This window comes from Bufo bufo, chromosome 3 (genome assembly GCF_905171765.1).
Source record: "Bufo bufo chromosome 3, aBufBuf1.1, whole genome shotgun sequence".
NCBI lineage: Eukaryota > Metazoa > Chordata > Amphibia > Anura > Bufonidae > Bufo > Bufo bufo.
This window is the reverse complement of record NC_053391.1, coordinates 200382748-200405127: the sequence shown is the minus strand read 5'-3', so window position 1 is coordinate 200405127 and position 22380 is coordinate 200382748. Positions and strand designations below refer to the sequence as shown.

At 44.6% G+C, this 22380-nt stretch overlaps 1 protein-coding gene across 1 annotated transcript in view; it reads right to left on the bottom strand.

Moving 5' to 3' along the window:
- Nucleotides 1–22380, bottom strand: part of CAPZA1 (capping actin protein of muscle Z-line subunit alpha 1) — a 58779-nt gene that overhangs the window by 17902 nt on the left and 18497 nt on the right. Inside the window, exons 2-4 of the mRNA XM_040423880.1 lie at nt 9061–9124; nt 4141–4192; nt 2023–2086 (exon numbers count right to left, since the gene is read on the bottom strand). Of these exons, the coding sequence (XP_040279814.1) occupies nt 2023–2086; nt 4141–4192; nt 9061–9124 (180 nt within the window). The remainder of the gene's footprint in view (nt 1–2022; nt 2087–4140; nt 4193–9060; nt 9125–22380) is intronic.

Genomic DNA, 22380 nt, shown 5'->3' with positions numbered 1-22380 from the left:
AAAACTTCTACTTTTTTTTCATTATTTGAGTGTGCTGCTGTTTTGTATGTATGTACGGTATATAATTTTATTATTTAATTTATTTTTTATTTTTACACACTAAAAAGGGGGTTATCCAGGTTTTAAAAACCTGATCATGTTTAGGATATGCCATCAATAGTAGATTGGTGGGAGGAAGGGGGGGTCCAACCTGTGGCACCATCGTCGATCTGCTGTTTGAAAGGGCCACGGCACTCAGGTTCATGGTTTACAAACAGCTGATTGGCAGGGGGGCAGAGAGTCTGACGGCTACCAATCCGATGTTGACGGATAGACCCTCCGTTTTTGAGACTTATGGGTTATCCATTAGTAAATGAATGAAGAGTTCATACTGCAGACTGCTTCCAACACAGCTGAGTCCATGTTCTACACTGTGCAGATGCTGAAAAGATCTTTACCGAGTGTGGACCGCAATATCCATGGACTGTCATACTGGAATATTTTCTACTAGAACGGGTAGGAGCCGTAAGGGGGCTGAGAAGGGAATAACCAATAGTAAGCGCTGGCCTGGGGTGGTCAGAATTACAGAGACAACTTCGCTTACTGTGCTGCTCTGTTTGCAAAGTCCCCATTCACTGCTATGGACAACACCGAAACATTGGAGAATCGGTTGCTCGTCCATTTCCATAGCTCCACTTCCCCAGGCAGGGGCTTTCCATCTCCGCTATAAAGGCTGGGCCGGGATAACTCCTTTAAGAAGTAATGCACTACTGCAAAATGCTAAATTTCCACCCCCCATAGACAAAATCTGCCATATGATTCTCATTTAAAACAATGGGACACAGATTTTGGTGTGGAACATGAACTGAAATCAGCATGGAAATACCAGGATGCAAACATATCCTTAACCATGGCAGATGGCAAACAATAGTACTGTAGAATGGAAGCATCCAATGATGACTGCAAACATAAATGACACACACATTGTTGGTGGTCGCAGGACTGGACCCTAAGGCTTCATTTACACGACCGTACGTATTTTGTGGTCCGTTTTTTTTGTAACTGACTATCCTTGTCCGCAAAACGGACAAGAATAGGACATGCTCTATCTTTTTTTGCAGGGCTACAGAACAGACGTATGAATGCGGACAGCACTCGGTGTGCATTTTTGCTGACCCATTGAAATGAATGGGTCCTCACCCTATCCGCAAAAAAAAACGAAGAGGACACGAAAACAAAAAATATGCTCGTGTGAATGTAGCCTAAGATTTTGAGCAGAACATGAAATCAACCCTAGTGTACATGACAAGAATAGAGGAAATATCTGATGACTATAGTCAGTGTTGGGATGAATCCTCCACCTACTTTACAAACACCACATAACTGACCCATTCAATAAAAAACAATGGGGCAGATATAATAACCTGTATAACAATTAGACTGTGTAAGCAGTTTAAAGATGTACCAAATGTATCACAGTGTCTCATGCTGGAGGATATATTTGGTGCATGGCTAGACATTTTAGCCTAACCTTACCCCTTCTATTGTCTAGCTTACTGAGCGCCTAAACTTTGGTACACAGTGGCGACTCTTAAGCTAAGCAAAGCCAGTGGGTCTGTATTACACTGGCAGATGAAGCTGCCGATTGTCGGGATGGAAGCGCTCCTTCCCTGCAATCGTCTGCTCGTCAGCAAAGGAGAGCGTTACTATTAGATACATTGATCTCCTCCACAGTATGGGGAGGAGTGATCGCTAATGCCATTGCTCGTCCCCATACAGAATCATTATTTGCTGGCACCAGAGGGTGATTAGACACCGCAATCTGCTGCCGGCAAGTGTTTCACTCGGGTTATTGGTGGAAACTTTACACAGGTAGATCATCGCTAACGAACTTTCCCACGAACGCTGGTTAGCAATGATCTAGGCGACTCTCGGCCACGGTAATACAGCCCAGACACCTATAATACATTCTGCTGCACTTTTATTAGTAACTCTGTCCGGAGGCTTTCATTCTAAGCTAAAAGAAAGTTATAATCTTCTTACCAGGTCATCGTAACCATCAATCCTTACAGGGGTAAACTGATCCATGTTGTACTGGGCAAATGCACTGTGGACCAAAGAGAAGTGATAACATATGTAAGTTTCAGATTTGACTTTTAGGTATAATGCTGTAAATGATGAAGCTTTTAGAGGAGTGTTCGTATTTTATTCTATAAAGTGATTGTTAAAGGGGTTGTCTAGGTTCTTGGGGAGTCAAACTGCATGGAGGCTAATAACATTGTAAAAAGGAGGGCTGTCCCACCAATACATGTCAAATTCATTATAAAAAATGAAGATTATCCATTTACCTTCTGTTAAATAAAAGATCCATTGAAGAGTCATGACAATTGCTTACACAAAATAGCGCCATCTAGTGGTCAAAGCGTATATAGCAATGTGCACGTCCATCTAATGAGCTAAGTACTGCTGGTCACACATGCTCAATCACTTTCTTCCCTTTGTTCACTGCAGAGGCACTAATAAAATGTCTCTCTTCCCCGCAGAAAGCCATTTCTACTGTATTTCCTGCTCTACAGTTTGAGGATCACTATGCAGAGACCAGGTTGGGGAGAGAGTGATTGAGCACGCCTGACCAGCAGGCACACAGCTCAATAAATCTATGTGCACAATGCTATAAATTTTGACCACCAGGTGGCATCATACTATTCCGCCACCAGAGCTTCCAGCGCCATCCATTGTGCAGTGGACAGAGCTGGTAACTGCAGCGTTGCTCCCATTCACTTCAACTGGAGCAGTGTTGCAGTTACCAGTTCCGTCCACTACACAATGGGTGGTTCAGGTGCCAGAGATGAAAGATGACAGCTGATCTGGTACCAATGGCCTCTCCTGAGGATAAGCCATCAATATCAAAACTCTGGACAACCTCGTTATGGAACAGAGGAGGAGGCTTCAAGTCATGTGTTTGCAATGTGTGTACTACAGGAGGACCAAGGAACTGATCAACTGACAATGAGATTGAAGAAAATTCCAACCAAGACAATGAAGCAGATTTCTAAAATTGTCTTTTCCCCATAGTGACCAATCACAATGCATCTTTCAAGCGCACTATTAGAAATTAAAGCTGTTCCTGTGATTGGTTGCTATGGGCAACAAACAGAGTTTCTTAAATCTCCCCCAATAGGGTGCACATATTTACAACAGATTGCAAAATGCGAGTGTGGCTGCGTACCTATATACATGTACACTGTCCAATCATTCCTAAAAGGGAGTATGCAATTAATGTGTTAAAGGGATATTCCAGGGACCACTTTTTTAAATGAAATGAGGCTGGATAGGTTAAAAATAGCAAACAATCATTACATTACCAATCCTCCGCCACTGCTCTTCACTTCCTGGCCGGGGCTTGACGCACAGGAAATGGCTTGGACTGCCAACTCAGCCAATGACTGGAGTGGTGCCCAAGCTCAGCCACCGATTGGCTGAGCAGACAGTCCAAGCAATTTCCTGTGTGTCAAGCCTGGGACCAGGAAGTGAAAAGCGAGAAAAGCAGCATCAGAGCTGCAGTGGCGGGGGACTTGTGAGGTTTGTAATGATTGTTTGCTCATTTTAACCCATTCTACCCCATGCTTATTTAACCTATCCTGTGGACATACCCTGTAATGGACTTGCTATACAACGTTAAACACCCCCCCCCACTGAAGTCTAATTCAAACTTTCATGTCCACTTGTATCATTTCGCAACCACAAAGGTCAGAATTCAGGATCTGCATCAATTTTCTATGCAACGAATCAATGAAAAAAAGACCACACGGATGGCATCCATGTCTTGTCCCGTGGTGGTCACAGATACACTGAATAGAATGGATGCCTTCTGTCCGCAAAAGGGACAAAAATTACGCCCGCGTTTTTCCTCCAGACCGACGATCTGTGGAAGAACAGCGAACGTCTGAATACACAAAAATGTTATGGATCTGTGTACTGTCTATAGAGAACATAGACGTGAATCACTGATGTGTTGATATGCCCGTCTGCGGGCACAGAAGAAGAGTGTAGTCACAACTAGCAGACGGTTGGATGGTGGTTTCACCTGCAACGAAAACAACTCTGAAAACAGGTTCACTGTGGACAGTAACGTTACAAACATTAGTTAAGGAGACTTACTGCGCGGCGCCCTCCCTGAGCAGATTGTCATTGTTGAGGAGTAACCGGACATCTAAATGAAGAAGACAAAAAACATGTATAAGCTGTTCCTTTACACTGGGCCCACATACACTGTTACATTACCCCCCCATATATACACTGTTACATTACCCCCCCATATATACACCGTTACATTACCCCCCCATATATACACTGTTACATTACCCCCCCATATATACACTGTTACATTACACCCCCATATATACACTGTTACATTACACCCCCATATATACACTGTTACATTACCCCCCATATATACACTGTTACATTACACCCCCATATATACACTGTTACATTACACCCCCATATATACACTGTTACATTACACCCCATATACACACTGTTACATTACACCCCATATATACAGTTACATTACATCCCCATATACACTGTTACATTACACCCCCATATATACACTGTTACATTACCCCCCATATATACACTGTTACATTACACCCCCATATATACACTGTTACATTACACCCCATATACACACTGTTACATTACACCCCATATATACAGTTACATTACATCCCCATATACACTGTTACATTACACCCCCATATATGCACTGTTACATTACCCCCCCCATATATACACCGTTACATTACACCCCCATATATGCACTGTTACATTACCCCCCCATATATACACCGTTACATTACACCCCCATATACACACTGTTACATTACCCCCCCATATATACACTGTTACATTACCCCCCCATATATACACCGTTACATTACCCCCCCATATATACACTGTTACATTACCCCCCCATATATACACTGTTACATTACACCCCCATATATACACTGTTACATTACACCCCCATATATACACTGTTACATTACCCCCCATATATACACTGTTACATTACACCCCCATATATACACTGTTACATTACACCCCCATATATACACTGTTACATTACACCCCCATATATACACTGTTACATTACACCCCCATATATACACTGTTACATTACCCCCCATATATACACTGTTACATTACACCCCCATATATACACTGTTACATTACACCCCCATATATACACTGTTACATTACCCCCCATATATACACTGTTACATTACACCCCCATATATACACTGTTACATTACACCCCATATACACACTGTTACATTACACCCCATATATACAGTTACATTACATCCCCATATACACTGTTACATTACACCCCCATACACACTGTTACATTACCCCCCCATATATGCACTGTTACATTACCCCCCCCATATATACACCGTTACATTACACCCCCATATATACACCGTTACATTACACCCCCATATATACACCGTTACATTACACCCCCATATACACACCGTTACATTACACCCCCATATACACACTGTTACATTACACCCCCATATACACACTGTTACATTACACCCCCATATACACTGTTACATTACACCCCCACATATACACCGTTACATTACACCCCCATATATACACCGTTACATTACACCCCCATATACACACTGTTACATTACACCCCCATATACACACTGTTACATTACACCCCCATATACACACTGTTACATTACACCCCCATATACACACTGTTACATTACACCCCCATATACACTGTTACATTACACCCCCACATATACACTGTTACATTACACCCCCATATATACACTGTTACATTACACCCCCATATATACACTGTTACATTACACCCCCATATACACACTGTTACATTACACCCCCATATACACACTGTTACATTACACCCCCATATACACTGTTACATTACACCCCCACATATACACTGTTACATTACACCGCCATACACTGACACACATTCCTACACGATGGCACGTCACTACACTATTAGGGCAGGTGTAGACAATTTACGCTGCCATTATGCAAGTATCCACAGGGAAATCTGCAGCCACAAATCCAAATTCAGTGGGGAAAATCCACAAAAATTCAGTGTTGGAAATAAATTAACGTGGATAGCTCACCACCCTTTCTCTGTATGGCAAAGGTGCTCTAGTCTGAAACTGATCACCCAATCAGTCAGAATGTGGGTAAAAAATGGATAAATATACGACTGGCACTCACTATGCAGGTCACATCAACAGCATTTAATCTCAGTAAAATCAAACAGCAAGATTTAAACAGCAAGAATTCAATGCTAATTACACTAAAAAATGTACTTCACATTATTAAAACATCAATTTCCGGAATGGTCTTCTATAATATAATCACATATAAAATACCCCCTAAAAAATATATATGGATTGCACATTTTATATGTGATTATATTATAGAAGACCATTCCGGAAATTGTGATGTTTTAATAATGTGAAGTACATTTTTTAGTGTAATTAGCATTGAATTCTTGCTGTTTAAATCTTGCTGTTGATGTGACCTGCATAGTGAGTGCCAGTCGTATATTTATCCGTTGGAAATGAACATGCCACAGATGTAAAAATCCATAGATCACATCATTTTTCGCACTGAAACAATACGCAGCCTATGGTAGAGATTTGTACACATCTCACTCATTTATCTGGTACCATCATCTGCTGGATTTTCTGTCCACAGATCCAGAAGGAAAGTCCGCAGCAGTTCCATTATATGTGGAAGAGCCCATATACATACATTTATGTCACTTCTTAGTTTCCTTATATTCCCAGATTATCAATAAAATGAACATATGCCTTTAATTCTAAGGACGACGGGTCTGCTATTGATCAGCAGAATAGATGGGCCGCACACGATAGCTACAGCAATACAATATCCCTGCTATCTGTCATAGAAACAGGTCTCTAGAAATGAGGGCATCTGCTAAGGGTACCAATCAGCGAGAAGCATCACATGGTGGCATCCACGGAGCTCGTCTTATTAGGTGCTGTCGTGCTTGTAATCCAATGTAAAGCAGTCTCTGTGACGGAACGTCTTTCCAGGGCATATTGAACACTTGCCCAGATTAGGGATGCAGCAATCAGACCCCTTGTATTAGGGTTCGACTCCCCTCAAAACTGTGAAGCCACTTTTCGAGGTGGATGTTGCTTGGCTGCACATGGCCAGCAGCACCAAGGGGTTGTAACCCTAAAGGGAATGTGTCGTCAGAAAATTACCTATTGTTAAAATCACGTTTTTATGTTAAACATTTTTTTGGGGAGTTTTTCTTTTTCCATGTCGCTATCCAAATAAAAAAAAAAAAGAAGTGTATAGAATTCTGTTCACACTGGTCACTAGGCCTAATAACAGGTCATGATTTCCTGTTCTGCAGCCATTATCACACAGTCTGCCTGTGTTACAATCACAAGTAACACCTCTATATAGATAACACAATATGTGATTTCACATCTTATCTTCTTCCCCCTGACCTCTGCACAGATCACAGAGCATGCCTAGGAAACTCTCCCATAGAAGTCAGTGGGGTGGGCCCCAGACCATTGTGTCTATGGTCCGCTGCTGGGCCATAGAACACCGGGCGCTCAATCCCCGTACAGCACGTGCGCTGAAAGCGCTCCAGAGAGACTACAGGGCTAGGCCAGGAACGGAGCCTCTGGGTGCAATGGCATCGCCCTTGTTGAATCAAGGGGCTAATGTACATAATCATAAAACAGCCATTTCCTCAACATTGCGGCCACCTACAGAGATGGGACTAACATCATCTCATTCAGCTGACAAGCGCGGGTCTACCATGTCAGTTGGATATGGGGTGTATTCACACGACCATATCTATTTTGCAGTCCACAAAAAAAAATACAAATGTCATCCGTGTTGCATCTGTTTTTCTGTGCATCCGTTCTAACAATGCCTATCCTTATCCGCAAAATAGACAGGAATAGGACATGCTCTATATATTTTGTACAGGGCTACGAAACGGACTTACGGATGCGAACATCACACAGTGAATTGAAATGAATGGGTCCGCATCCTATCCGCAAAAAAGGTAGATCGGATGTGGACCAAAAATGGGGCCTAATGCTGATATACGTGGTGACAGACTCCCTTTAACATATTTTAGACCTAGTGGCCAGTATGAAAACTGCATGATTATATACAATTTTTATTTTTTTTTATAAAGTATAGTGACATAAGGAAAGAAAAAAAAAAGAAAAAGAAAAAAAGATTCGAAAAAATAAAATAAAAAAAATGGTGTTTAGAATAAAAACGTGATTTAAACAATAGGTCATTTTTCTGATGACACAATCCCTTTAAACTTAGGGGCCCCTCACATCATGTTTTAGTTCCCGGCTGAGCTTTTCATGGGGGAGCGTTACCTTTGAATACACGAAAATGGTATACAAACGTATCCCTCAGCGGATCCATTCACTGTGTACATCGGCTCTCCAGCTGTTGCAAAACTACAACTCCCAGCATGCAAAGACTGCCTACAGCTATCAGCCTACAGCAGGGCATGGTGGGAAGTTGTAGTTTTACAACGGCTGGAGAGCCGCAGGTTGGCCATCCCTGGTGTACATTTTTATTTAGGACACAATAGCATGGTCCCCTCCTTTGTATAGAAGAGTGATTTCATACTAAGGTATCACAGCCCCAGTATGCCAGAGGACTACTCTTCTGCTGGGTGAATGGAGCCCTATGGATGCCTTAGGCATATACGCCGGAAGCATTTTCCAGCACACAAGACAAACATGATGTGAACGCGGTCCAATACAGGTACTATGATTGTAGCGCATCAAACAATAGACTGGACTAAGGACGGTATAGAACTGGCGCACTACTGGACACTTCTGCTCGCTATAGAAGTCGCTGCCTTGGCAGGTCATGTCAGGCTTCAGGACGTTGAATCATGAATTAAATATCACCCTTCAAACAGAGAAATTATATTTACTGCCAACCCGAGCATGACCCATGTGCACTCCCACTTACCGTTGAAGACCTCGTTGAATTCCCCCGGGGGTGCGTGAGTGATGAATTTTGCAGCAATACGCACCTGCGGAAACACCCAACAAGTAAAATCAGAAGCTACAACACGTGAAATGAGGCCAAGCACAACATTATAAAATATTTAATAGGTGCAACGACAACTGTCTGTAGACATGCGGCTCCGAGTCCAATTACCTAAGCAGATTGTCTCGTAAGGCAATCGTCCAAGTCATTATCCAAAATATGATTCCTTTCCATTAGCAAAAAAGCCTTCCGCCCCAAATATAGCAACCCCCATGCCTGATCCATGGTTTCTGAACGCCATACGACTGCAGGAGAGACAGTTGTCTCCACTGCACCTTTTCCTGCCTGCCGGTAAGACTACATGGCGCTGGACCTCATATTGTCAGAAGATTCATCCACCCCCCGTCACAGAGCATCAGTAGGTGACCCCCTGGTGATCAGGTTGATCTCCGTGGGGGCTTTGGTGAGCGTACATGGCGATCATACAGATATGCAGACACACAAGCGAGCGCTCGTCTGACATTTGCCAGAACCAGCGTGCAGATACCGACTTGCTCGGTCCCTTATAGCTGTGCACAGTGAGAAGGAATACCAATGACAACGTTCCTATCGGGGTTGCTAAGTAACTCGCCCACACGGACGCCCGGTTATTTGTGTGCTATTTATAAAGGCTTTGTGCATTTATTTTAGGTTCTGCTATTTACTTACAAGAAAGCATTCTCCTTGGTGAAGTAACTTATGAAACAGAATTACCTAATCATATCATGTAAAAAAAAAAAAAAAAAAAAAAAAAAAAAAAAACGGAACTCAAGGTTATTTCATATAAAGGGTTTTTGTCCAGCTGAAAAACGGCACTTATGCCGGAACGTGTCTGGATCCCATTATAGTCATGGGCTAGGCTAGTACGAATCCGGTGAAATTCGGAATTAGTCTTACCGGTAATTCTGTTTCCATGAAATCACCATGACGGCATCACAAGGAGATTGACCCCTGACCTATGTATGGGCAGGAACAGAGATGAGGTTAAATAGCCCCCTCCTACCACCATTCCCCAGTGTTTCAAAATTACTAGAAAGCCTATAAATAAAGACTAATGCAAATATAGGGTATTACTTCATACCAAACATTAAGTAAAATTTAACCTAAGGGGAGGGAATCATGTGCAGTCATGGTGATTTCATGGAAACAGAATTACCGGTAAGATTAATTCCGAATTTCCATATAATCACCATGACGGCATCACAAGGAGAACTAAAAAAAATTACACAACTTGGGGGGGGGGGGGGGGGGGCGCTACCGCCTGAAGGACTTTGCGTCCATAAGACAGGTCCGAAGGCCTAGATAAATCTAGTCTATAATGTTTAAAGGGCTTCTGTCACTCCACTAAACTCATTTTTTTTTGTTTCCTTAAAATCCTTATGCTGCGATTTCTCAATATATAGGGCTATTCCTCAGTTTGGTTCAGTAGTTATATAAAAAAACTGACTTTTATAATATGCAAATTACCTCTCTAGCAGCAGGTAGGGTGGATACCTGCTGCTAGCAGCCGCATCCTCCATTCATAATGACGCCCCCTCCTCATGTTGATTGACAGGGCCAGCGAATGCGCTCTTCCTCTGACTGGCCCTGTCTGCGTTTTAAATCTTGCGCCGGTCTTCAGTTGGCGCAGGCGCACTGAGTGGAGGACGCTCGCTCGGCCGCTCCATCCTCAGTGCGCCTGCGCCGATGACATCACATGTACACCAGGCACACTGAGGATGGAGCGGCCGAGCGAGCGTCCTCCACTCAGTGCGCCTGCGCCAACTGAAGACCGGCGCGAGATTTAAAAACGCAGACAGGGCCAGTCAGAGGAAGAGCGCATTCGCTGGCCCTGTCAATCAACATGAGGAGGGGGCGTCATTATGAATGGAGGATGCGGCTGCTACGGTAGCAGCAGGTATCCACCCTACCTGCTGCTAGAGAGGTAATTTGCATATTATAAGTCAGGTTTTTTTATATAACTACTGAACCAAACTGAGGAATAGCCCTATATATTGAGAAATCGCAGCATAAGGATTTTAAGGAGACAAAAAAAACCAAAAAAATAAAAAAACGCAGCCCTGCATATCTCATCCAATGAAGCACCAGCTTTCTTGGCAAAGGAAGATGACACAGCCCTGTTGGAGTGAGCTCTGAGGTTTTCAGGAGGATCTAAACCCTGAAGCTTGTAACAAAAGGAAATGGTATCCTTAATCCATCTAGCAATGGAGGATTTAGAAACCTTCATGCCCCTATTTTTCCCTGCGAACTGGACAAGGAGGTTATTGGTTTTCCTGAACTCTTTGGTGACCTCCGAATATTTTAGTACAATGCGTCGGACATCTAGGGTATGGAAATCCCTTTCTTTCTGATTTCTAGGTTGGTTACAAAATGAGGGTAGAATGATCTCCTGACTTCTGTGAAAGTCAGAAACAACCTTGGGGAGGAACCCCGGGTCCAGCCTTAGAACAATCACATCATCAGAAATTCTAAGGTAGGGTTCTCTGATAGAGAAAGCTTGGATCTCACCTAACCTCCTGGCTGAATTAATTGCAATTAGGAAAGCTGTCTTGAAAGATAGTAGCTGAAGAGAACAATCTTCTAAGGGTTCAAAGGGGCTCCGCACAAGTCCATTAGGGACCATGTTAAAGTCCCAGGTAGGGGTGCGAGATTTTAAGGAAGGTCTTAATCTGGAAGCTGCCCTGATAAATCGTTTAATCCACCTATGGCTTGCTAAATTAGTATTGAAGAGGGTACTTAGAGCGCAAACCTTTCAGGTGAAAGATCCAATTCCAGACCTTTTTGCCGGAAATCAAAAATTTTCTGGGTTTTACTAGGTTTTCAAAAATTTCGGTTTGTCTCCCCCGACCAGGATTTTTTTTTTTCCATATCTTCAAATACACTGCTCAAAAAAATAAAGGGAACACTTAAACAACACAATGTAACTCCAAGTCAATCACACTTCTGTGAAATCAAACTGTCCACTTAGGAAGCGACACTGAGTGACAATCAATTTCACATGCTGTTGTGCAAATGGGATAGACAACAGGTGGAAATTATAGGCAATTAGCAAGACACCCCCAATAAAGGAGTGGTTCTGCAGGTGGTGACCACAGATCACTTCTCAGTTCCTATGCTTCCTGGCTGATGTTTTGGTCACTTTTGAATGCTGGCGGTGCTTTCACTCTAGTGGTAGCATGAAACAAAGTCTACAACCCACACAAGTGGCTCAGGTAGTGCAGCTTATCCAGGATGGCACATCAATGCGAGCTGTGGCAAGAAGGTTTGCTGTGTCTGTCAGTGTAGTGTCCAGAGCATGGAGGCGCTACCAGGAGACAGGCCAGTACATCAGGAGACGTGGAGGAGGCCGTAGGAGGGCAACAACCCAGCAGCAGGACCGCTACATCCGCCTTTGTGCAAGGAGGAACAGGAGGAGCACTGCCAGAGCCCTGCAAAATGACCTCCAGCAGGCCACAAATGTGCATGTGTCTGCTTAAAAGGTCAGAAACAGACTCCATGAGGGTGATATGAGGGCCCGACGTCCACAGGTGGGGGTTGTGCTTACAGCCCAACACCGTGCAGGACGTTTGCCATTTTCCAGAGAACACCAATATTGGCAAATTCGCCACTGGCGCCCTGTGCTCTTCACAGATGAAAGCAGGTTCACACTGAGCACGTGACAGACGTGACAGTCTTGAGACGCCGTGGAGAACGTTCTGCTGCCTGCAACATCCTCCAGCATGACCGGTTTGGCATTGGGTCAGTAATGGTGTGGGGTGGCATTTCTTTGGAGGGCCGCACAGCCCTCCATGTGCTCGCCAGAGGTAGCCTGACTGCCTTTAGGAACCGAGATGAGATCCTCAGACCCCTTGTGAGACCATATGCTGGTGCAGTTGGCCCTGGGTTCCTCCTAATGCAAGACAATGCTAGACCTCATGTGGCTGGAGTGTGTCAGCAGTTCCTGCAAGACGAAGGCATTGATGCTATGGACTGGCCCGCCCGTTCCCCAGACCTGAATCCAATTGAGCACATCTGGGACATCATGTCTCGCTCTATCCACCAACATCACGTTGCACCACAGACTGTCCAGGAGTTGGCAGATGCTTTAGTCCAGGTCTGGGAAGAGATCCCTCAAGAGACCGTCCGCCACCTCATCAGAAGCATGCACAGGTGTTGTAGGGAGGTCATACAGGCACGTGGAGGCGACACACACTACTGAGCCTCATTTTGACTTGTTTTAAGGACATTACATCAAAGTTGGATAAGCCTGTAGTGTGTTTTTCCACTTTAATTTTGAGGGTAACTCCAAATCCAGACCTCCATGGGTTGAATAATTTGATTTCCATTTTTTAATTTTTGTGTGATTTTGTTGTCAGCACATTCAACTATGTAAAGAACAAAGTATTTCAGAAGAATATTTAATTAATTCAGATCTAGGATGTGTTATTTTTGTGTTCCCTTTATTTTTTTGAGCAGTGAATATTGCGGAAGTCACTTTTAACACTGTCTGAAAGTCCCTGGCGTTTTAATACGGAGATCTCAGGATCCAAGTTGTGAGCTTGAGTATCTCTGGATGTGGATGCAGAATTGGACCCTCATGTAAGATGTCGTTCCTGTGCTCTTCTGGAAGTTGGTGATCAGGAACTTTTTTTGGGGGACAGTAGAAAACTATTTTGCATCCTGATATTATTTCTAGGGCCCAAGGGTTTGATGTTATATTTTCCCAGGGAACTAGAAAATTCTGCAGTCTCCCCTCCTATTAAGGAGGAAACCCCTTCCTCTACCCCCCTTTGGGTAGCTCCAGCAGCCCAATTTTCCCTTGGCCCTGTAGGACTTGTCCTGACTAGAATAGGGGCGAAAAGGAAATTTCCTTTTCTATGGCCTATTTTCAGGAAACCCCTTTTTTTCAGCCGCTTTCTCCAGAATCTTATCAAGAAATGGCCCAAAAATATATTCTCCTGAGAAGGGGATAGAGCAAAGCTTTATTTTAGAAGTCTTATCTCCCGACCAGGATTTTATCCAAAGAGTTCTGCGGGCTGCATTTGATAAGCTCGCATCTCTGGCAGAAAATCTGATTCTGCGGATGCGTCTGCCAAAAAAACTGTTGCAGATTTTAATAGAGGAATAGAAGCTAGTATTTCCTCCCGTGGAGTTTAATTTCAAATGTGATTTTCTAGCTCGTTCAACCACAGATACATGGATCTAGCTACTGACGTGGCAGCTATATTTGCTTTAAGACTGAACATAGATGCCTCCCATGATTTCCGCAAAAGGCTATCTGCTTTTCGTTCCATCGGGTCTCTGAGTTGATATGCATCTTCAAATGGCAAAGAGGTCTTTTTGTTTACTTTAACTACTTGAACATCAATTTTCGGATCATTGTCAAATAATTTGGATTCGGAAGGATCGAACAGCAGACTGTTCTTAAATTACTTCCTCAACCCCCATGGTAGCACGAACCTTTAAGAGGTCATTCATTTCATCAGATGAAAAGTAGAACTTCCTTTTTCCCCTCTGACACCTCTCCCTCAGATAGGGGTTCGTTATCAGCCCATTGCCTGGAAGAAGACGTGTCATCTCCCATGCATTCGGAATCCGAGGAGGACACTACCCTAATTGAGGTCCCTCGGTCGTCTCTGTCATAGTCAACATGGTGGACCGTATTTCTTCCTGAATCATGGTTTTGATACCGTCCATAAGTGATGGTTGCTCCTCACGAATAACAGGAGGCAGCGCTGGGGCATCAAGCTCCCTAGGACTTTGCAGCTAATGGCCCGACATATTAAGACAATGGAAGTATCACTCTACTCACTCAGACCGCAGATCAGCGTTTGTCCTTTGCTCCCCGCTGTTCTTTTATCCTGCTGCAGCTGCCTCCCGCTCCTGTGGACTTTTGGGTCGTACCACATGACCACCGCGACTCAGAAGAGACATCATGTGTCTTCAGCATGCCTGCACGCCGGCTGCGCTACCAGCTCAACCCACAGGGGGAGAGGAGGAGCCAGCAGCCCGGGAGCAGGCTTCGGATGTACCAGAGCGACCCCTCACGATTTCCCCAGCATTAGCAAGTGGCCGACGGCGGACTGGGGAGCTCAAAGAAATGAAATGAGCTTAAGCTAAATAGGAGACCGTTCCTACAGGTCTCCTAAGAAAAAAACAAAACAAATGTCCACTTCATCTCCCTGTCGTGCAGGGAGACTCTTCTCTTCCCCTGCCTCGGTAGGGACAGGAAACACTGGGGAATGGTGGTGGGAGGGGGCTATTTAACCTCTTCTCTGTTCCTGCCCCTACAGAGGTCAGGGGTCAATCTCCTTATGATGCGGTCATGGTGATGATATGGAAATCCAGCAGGCTGTTATTCCTTTAACGCAAATGTGAACCTACTCCAACACCTCTGTATAGATAAGACAGGATCCACCATTCATAATAGACGATATCACTAATCAGATCTCTCCTGACCTCTGTACAGGTCACAGAGCATGCCTCCTGACCATTGTGTTTATGGACCACGGTGGCTGCTCTCAAAAGACAAAGTCCTAAAGGTGTTGTCCGAAGGATAGGTCAACAATATAAAAAAAAAAAAAGCAGACAACTACTTTGATATTTTAGGCCTAGTGACCAGTGTGAAAACTGCAGGATTTTATTATTTTTTTTAAAACCTAGTGACCCTAAAAAAAAAAAAAGTCAGTTTTATTCCGGCCGCCTCTCTGCATGTTTGCCGTGCTACCGCCGTACCTCCGGCCCGCCCCGGACTTCCGGCGGCACGCGTGCACTAGCAGCAGCAGGGATCAGGCGGGCTGTTCAACCGCCGGAACAGCCTGGCGGAGAAGGCTGCCACTAGTGTGAAAGTAGCCTAACAAACAGCTATTCATATCAACCGTTTTCCTAGATTGTCAGATTTCCAGTGAATAAAATCTCTTGAGGAGCGAGAAGCAGGTCTAAAGCCCTAACAAAAGTCAGTTTCGCGGCGCTGCAAACAAAAAAAAAAAAAAAAAAAAAGTCCTATTCTTGCCCATTTTGCGGACAAGGACATGACATTTCTGCAGTAGAAAAAAAAAAATGGCAGCATAAACTCGGCTGGTATCGGAGTTCTGCAGATATGCGATTTGCAGACCGCAAAACATTTATGGCAGTGTACATGAGCCCTGCTCTGCATGGTTCCTGTGTTACACCCTGTACTACAGTCCAACATTCCATTCACTGGAAACAGTCAACATCTGTACATAAGGGTAACTGTCACCATGAAATACCGTGCGATCTGCAGGCAGCATGTCAGAGCCGGAGGAGCTGAGCAGGTTAATATACTGAGCCTTTTTCACAAAACTGTATAACTTGTCATTTGTTCCTTTAAAGCGGACACACCCTTATTTTCACCCAGGCAGCCCCCCTGAGGCTAGCATCGGAGCATCTTATGCTCCGATGCACTCCTTTGCCCTGCACTAAAAATCGTGCAGGGCAAGGGCTCTTTTGTTTTCAATAACGCACTGCCGGGCGGAAACGTCTGCCCGGCAGTGTGTTCGGTGAAGTCACCGGCAATGATGGGCGTGCTTTAGCAGTGCCCTAGCCGTTTTACTGGCTAGGGCAGCGCTAAAGCCCGCCCATCAGTGCCAGTGACGTCACCGGGGTTCCTGGCAGCCCCATGGAGAGCCTGGTACGTCACCGTATCTCCAGAAAATGCCTTTGCCCTGCGAGATTTAGCACAGGGCAAAAGAGAGCATCGGAGCATGAACTGCTCCGATGCGCATGTCAGGGGGGCTGAACCCGGACAACCCCTTTAAATCTCTGATCGTTCTGGGCCTCGGAGTCATGTTTTGACACCTATAACTAAATTTAAACAGTTCTGGCTGTCAGTAAGACGCCCCTGTGTACAACTGAGCTGTGAAAGAGCAGAGATATAAATTACAAGGTTTACAGAATCTTTCCCCACATAAAATCATATATCAATCTGCTCAGCTCCTCCTGCTCTATAACATGCCACCTGCAGATGACATCGCACTTCGTGGGGATAGGTTCTCTTTAAACTGTGTCCGATCATTTTCTTTTATCAGATTACAGCACAAGTCCAGCACTGCATTGCAAGACATTTTGGGTGATTTTTGCTGTGAAGCCTGCTGAATCGTGAATGCAGCTTTAGACTAGGATACCGGCTGTAACTCAGGCTCAGCACAAGATACATATTGTGATGAATCTCAATGTACTCCTAATTTGACATGTGGACTGGCTACTTTCACATTAGCTTTTTTCTTTTCCGGCATAGAGTTCTGTCACAGGGGCTCTATACCGGAAAAGAACTGATCAGTTTTATCCTCATGCATTCTGAATGGAGAGCAATCCGTTCAGGATGCATCAGGATGTCTTCAGTGTAGTCATTTGGACTGATCAGGCAAAAAGAGAAAACCGTAGCATGCTACGGTTTTATCTCCGGCGAAAAAAACTGAAGACTTGCCTGAATGCCGGATCCGGCATTTTTTTTCCATAGGAATGTATTAGTGCCGGATCCGGCATTCAAAATACCAGACCTTTAAGAATGAGAAGAAAAAAAAATACCGGATCCGTTTTGCCTGATGACACCGGAAAAACGGATCTGGTATTGCAATGCATTTTTATGACTGATCAGGATCCTGATCAGTCAAAAATGCCTGATCAGTCAGAAAAAATGACATGCGTTTGCATACAGTTTGCCTGATTAGGCAGGCAGTTCAGGCAACGGAACTGCCTGCCGAAATCAAACAACGCAAGTGTGAAAGTACCCTAAAAGGGCGTTTAGTGTGTGGGGATTTTGGAAATTTCCATACAGACAGATACAGCAAAACCCTTATATCTCCCATAATTCGGACTGTACCGTCTCATCTGCTGTGCAGATCCTATTTTCTGCCAAGGAACAGAGTAACCTCTGCGCCAAGTCTGTGGGCAATCTTACTGAAGACACTTCTGCATTCAAGGAAACCCAAGTCGTCTTCTCCTCTACATTCCCTCCTGCCCTACATGGTTTCAGTCCATAGCACAAGCTTTTCTTAGCACAATATGCTCGTGTAAGCATGTGCCATAACAGTGTGGCTCAAACAGCGGGGGCTTCTAAAAAACCATATGGTGGGAGTGAGGAGGAGTGCTCCAGAGCTACGCAGATACCATGAATATAGCTCCTTCCATTTCATCACGGCTATTACATAATCTGCTAACGTAGATCCGGTGCCAAGACTCTATAAGTTCTGCACTTGTGGGCCGCATGGCTGACATGGGGGAATGAAGTGGTCCACAATGACCTCAGAGTAGCACCCTGACATCACTTCCAGACATAGCGAATACAGTTTCTATACAAGCTGAACCATCTTGAGGAGTCTGCATAAAAGGCCACCATGGATCTGCAGGGTGTAGAGCACGTTTTATGGTGCTGAGGCCAAAAACTTGAGCTGCTGTTTAAAGCGTGTGATCATAATAAATCCATACTTTGTCAGCCATATTTTATTTTAGAAAACCACCACAGTGGGCATGATTTTAAATTTGGTCTGGAGAAGTAACGGTGCAGCTCTCTGCTGGATCATTCTGGCCTGAGTGAATATACCATAAGGTCCTGATTTGTCATGGCCGGTGTATGCTGCCGGAGGAGGCATGTCGGGTCTTGTCATAAATTACCTTCCTCCTCCGGCTCTATGTGCACAGCTCGGGCGATGGTCCTGCCCTTGCAAAGCCCACTTTTGTAGACTAGAAAAGATGCAAATCCTCTTGATTTGCAACTTTTCCATACACAAAAGAGGCACAGGGGAATGATAAATGTCTTGACTAGGGCTCGATTATTTTAGTAATCAAGTATCCTACCGATTAATCGAGTACTCTAAGGCTACTTTCTCACTGCAGTTTCTGGGTCCGCTTGTGAGACCCGTTTCAGGGCTCTAACAAGCGTCCCAAAACGGATCAGTTCAGCCCCCTGCATTCTGAATGGATAAGGATCCGTTCAGAATGCATCAATTTGGCTGTGTTTGGTCTCCGTTGCGCTTTTGAGGCGGACACTAAAACGCAGCTTGCAGCGTTTTGGAGTCCGCCTGATGATGCGGAGCCAAACAGATCCGTCCTGACTTACAATGTAAGTCAATGGAAACGGATCCGTTTTCACTGACACAATATGGTGCAATTGAAAACGGATCTGTCCCCCATTGACTTTTAATGTAAGTCAGGACGGATCCGTTTTGACTTAGACTTTTTTTTTAATGAATAATGCAAACGGATCAGTTCTGAACGGATACAAGTGTTTGCATTATCAGTGCGGATCCGTCTGTGCAGATACAAGACGGATCCGCACCGAACGCCAGTGTGAAAGTAGCCTTCTAAGGAAAAGCTAATTAAAAGAACTTTTTCTATAAAAACTCATCAGCTCCCCTGCCATCAGTTCCTCCCCCAGTGCCATCAGTTCCCCCTCCAACAGTGCCATCAGTTCCTCCAACAGTGCCATCAGTTCCCCCCAGTGCCACCAGCTTCCCCATGTTATCAGTTGCCCACCCTGACAGTGCCACCACGGAGCGTGAGTAATAGCAAGCTCTTCACTCACACTCCATGTTCACATGGCACAAACGAATCATCAATGCAAAAAATGTTAATTGATTAATTCGAGTAAACGTTTCAGCCCTCTATTGAATTTGCACTGGAGAATGGGGTCACATATACATATAAATCTTGAAGACTGAAACTTCACTGGAATTTATAACCAATTGTTCCAACTGTCAATGCAGCTTAAAGGAGTTGTTCCATGAAAAACACATTCTTTGTTTTGGTTTTTCAAACCATCACCTGGATCTGAATACTTTTGCAATTGTATGCACAGCCACAGAGTTATTCAATAAAATCTATCTGAATAGCACCACCTGCTCTTTGTTCCTTTTATTTCTCTGTCCACCTTGCTGAGGTGGACGTACATGCTCCGTTCCACATCCTTCAATTGCCACCAGCCATATCTACTGTTAGAAGCTGTAGCGAGAGAGCGAGAAAGAAAAGCAGAAACATGACCCTTAAAGGGCTTCTGTCAGCCCACTAAACCGTTTTTTTGTTTTGTTTACTAATAATCCCTACACTGCGATCTCTGCATACATAAGTTAAATAATCATTTTGGTCCTGTAGAATTTGATAAAAAGCTATTTTTAAAATATGCAAATTACCTTGCTACCAGCAAGTAGGGCGGCTACTTGCTGGTAGCAGCCGCATCCTCCGATCCTAATGACGCCCCCTCCACATTGTGATTGACAGGGCCAGGGAACGGAATCGTTCTATGCTGGCCCTGCCTGTTAGCATTCAAAATCTGGCGCCTGCGCCGCGGCCGTACCTATCTTCAATCTGCGCAGGCGCACTGAGAGGCGGCCACTCACTCGGCCGCTCCATCCTCAATGCGCCTGCGCCGATGACGTCACATCTACACCCGGCGCAGGCGTATTGAGGAGCGAGCGGCCGAGTGAGTGGCCGCCTCTCAGTGTGCCTGCGCAGATTGAAGATAGGTACGGCCGCGGCGCAGGCGCCAGATTTTGAATGCTAACAGGCAGGGCCAGCAGAGAACGATTCCGCTCCCTGGCCCTGTCAAATCACAATGCGGAGGGGGCGTCATTAGGATCGGAGGATGTGGCTGCTACCAGCAAGTAGCCGCCCTACTTGCTGGTAGCAAGGTAATTTGCATATTTTAAAAATAGCTTTTTATCAAATTCTACAGGACCAAAATGATTATTTAACTTATGTATGCAGAGATCGCAGTGTAGGGATTATTAGTAAACAAAAAAAAAAAAACGGTTTAGTGGGCTGACAGAAGCCCTTTAAGAAAGCCCCCCCCACCACCACTTTTACAAAGATGCCATCTTGAACTAAATCTCCGAATTTGGAGATCTCTGAATCCATGTAAGGTACAGGGCTGGTTGCAGCTTTGTTAGAGATCATCATGTACTATATTTTGTCCGATTTACATTTTTCTTTTAGATTACCCCTTCCCGACTGCCCACTGGTTATACAGTTCTTATCTGCACATACCCAGTGAAGATAGCACATATATCTATACGTTCAGGCAGCGATTTAATCCCAGCGCAGATCAGTGCTGGGATTAAAGCTCCTTCTCCTGCAATCTAGCAGGAGCAGGTCGGATCCCGGCTGCGTGACACAGCGGGGACCCTGAGGAGAAGACAAGAGCAGTTTATTACAGCTTCTGCCTTCAGAGATCAGTACATGAGCGCAGGGAGTGAGAGCAAGAAGCGGCCGGGCTGCTTTCTCTATAGATCCAGGGGGTCACGTGAAAAAAAAAAAAAATATATATTTTGGTAGTCAAACAAATAAAAAAGCTAGGGTCACTAAACCACCATGTGCACAGAATCACAAAAAGTTGCCTGGACATTCAGGCCTTTTTTGGCCCCAGTTATGAAACGGTTAATCATGGGATAACCCCATTTTGGGCATGGAAATAAACACGGTCTACATTTAAACTTGAAAAATCATCCCTGGTGCTGGGCACTTTAAACATGTGACGGCCCGTAGCTGGCGGAGTGAGGGACAGCATCAAGTTCCCTCTCTCTCTGCAGAAACGGTCGCAGACTATTCCAGCCAGGACGGCGTGAGTGACAGTGACAGCTCAGCGTGCTCCTCGTGAGACGTACTGTAACTGCACTCAGGGTTACAATCTGATAAGCTGGCTTTAACATGCACGCACTGATTCATGGACATTAATGTGATTGCCAAGATGGGGACGCTTATCCACTGCGAGCGGCCTCTGAGAATCCTGAAAACGCCTCATAACGCTGATGTGGGCGCCTGCAGATTGCCTGACACTGCGCAATCGCTTTGTGGAGACATGTTATATTAGGGCCACAGCGCAGCAGATGTGCAGGGAGAGGTCAGCACTACTCTCACATCGCTGGGACTTCCTGCTTCAGCTTTTTTTACCATTTCAGGCAATTTTCATGAACTTGTCTGAACCAGCTTCCTTTGCGCGGCCTGTCCTTCAGGGTTAACCCCTTCTCTACCTTAAACTGTCACGTGTCTCTCTTTAATCTAACACACATTTATTTCTGAAGCTGAAATAGACCGCGCATCTCCCCCTGATCTCAGTAGTGTATGAACACATAGTAAAGTGCTTTCATGGGACAGGGGATGATAGGAGTGATGGCAGTCTCCTTACAGAGGAAAAAAAGAGACAATGCGGCAGCACTCTGCAAATCAGACAAAGCACAACAATGCTTACAAAAATGATGGTGCTAATAATACTACGCTTATTTATAAAGTGAGATGCTTGGACAATGCATTTTGTACAAAACCATCTAA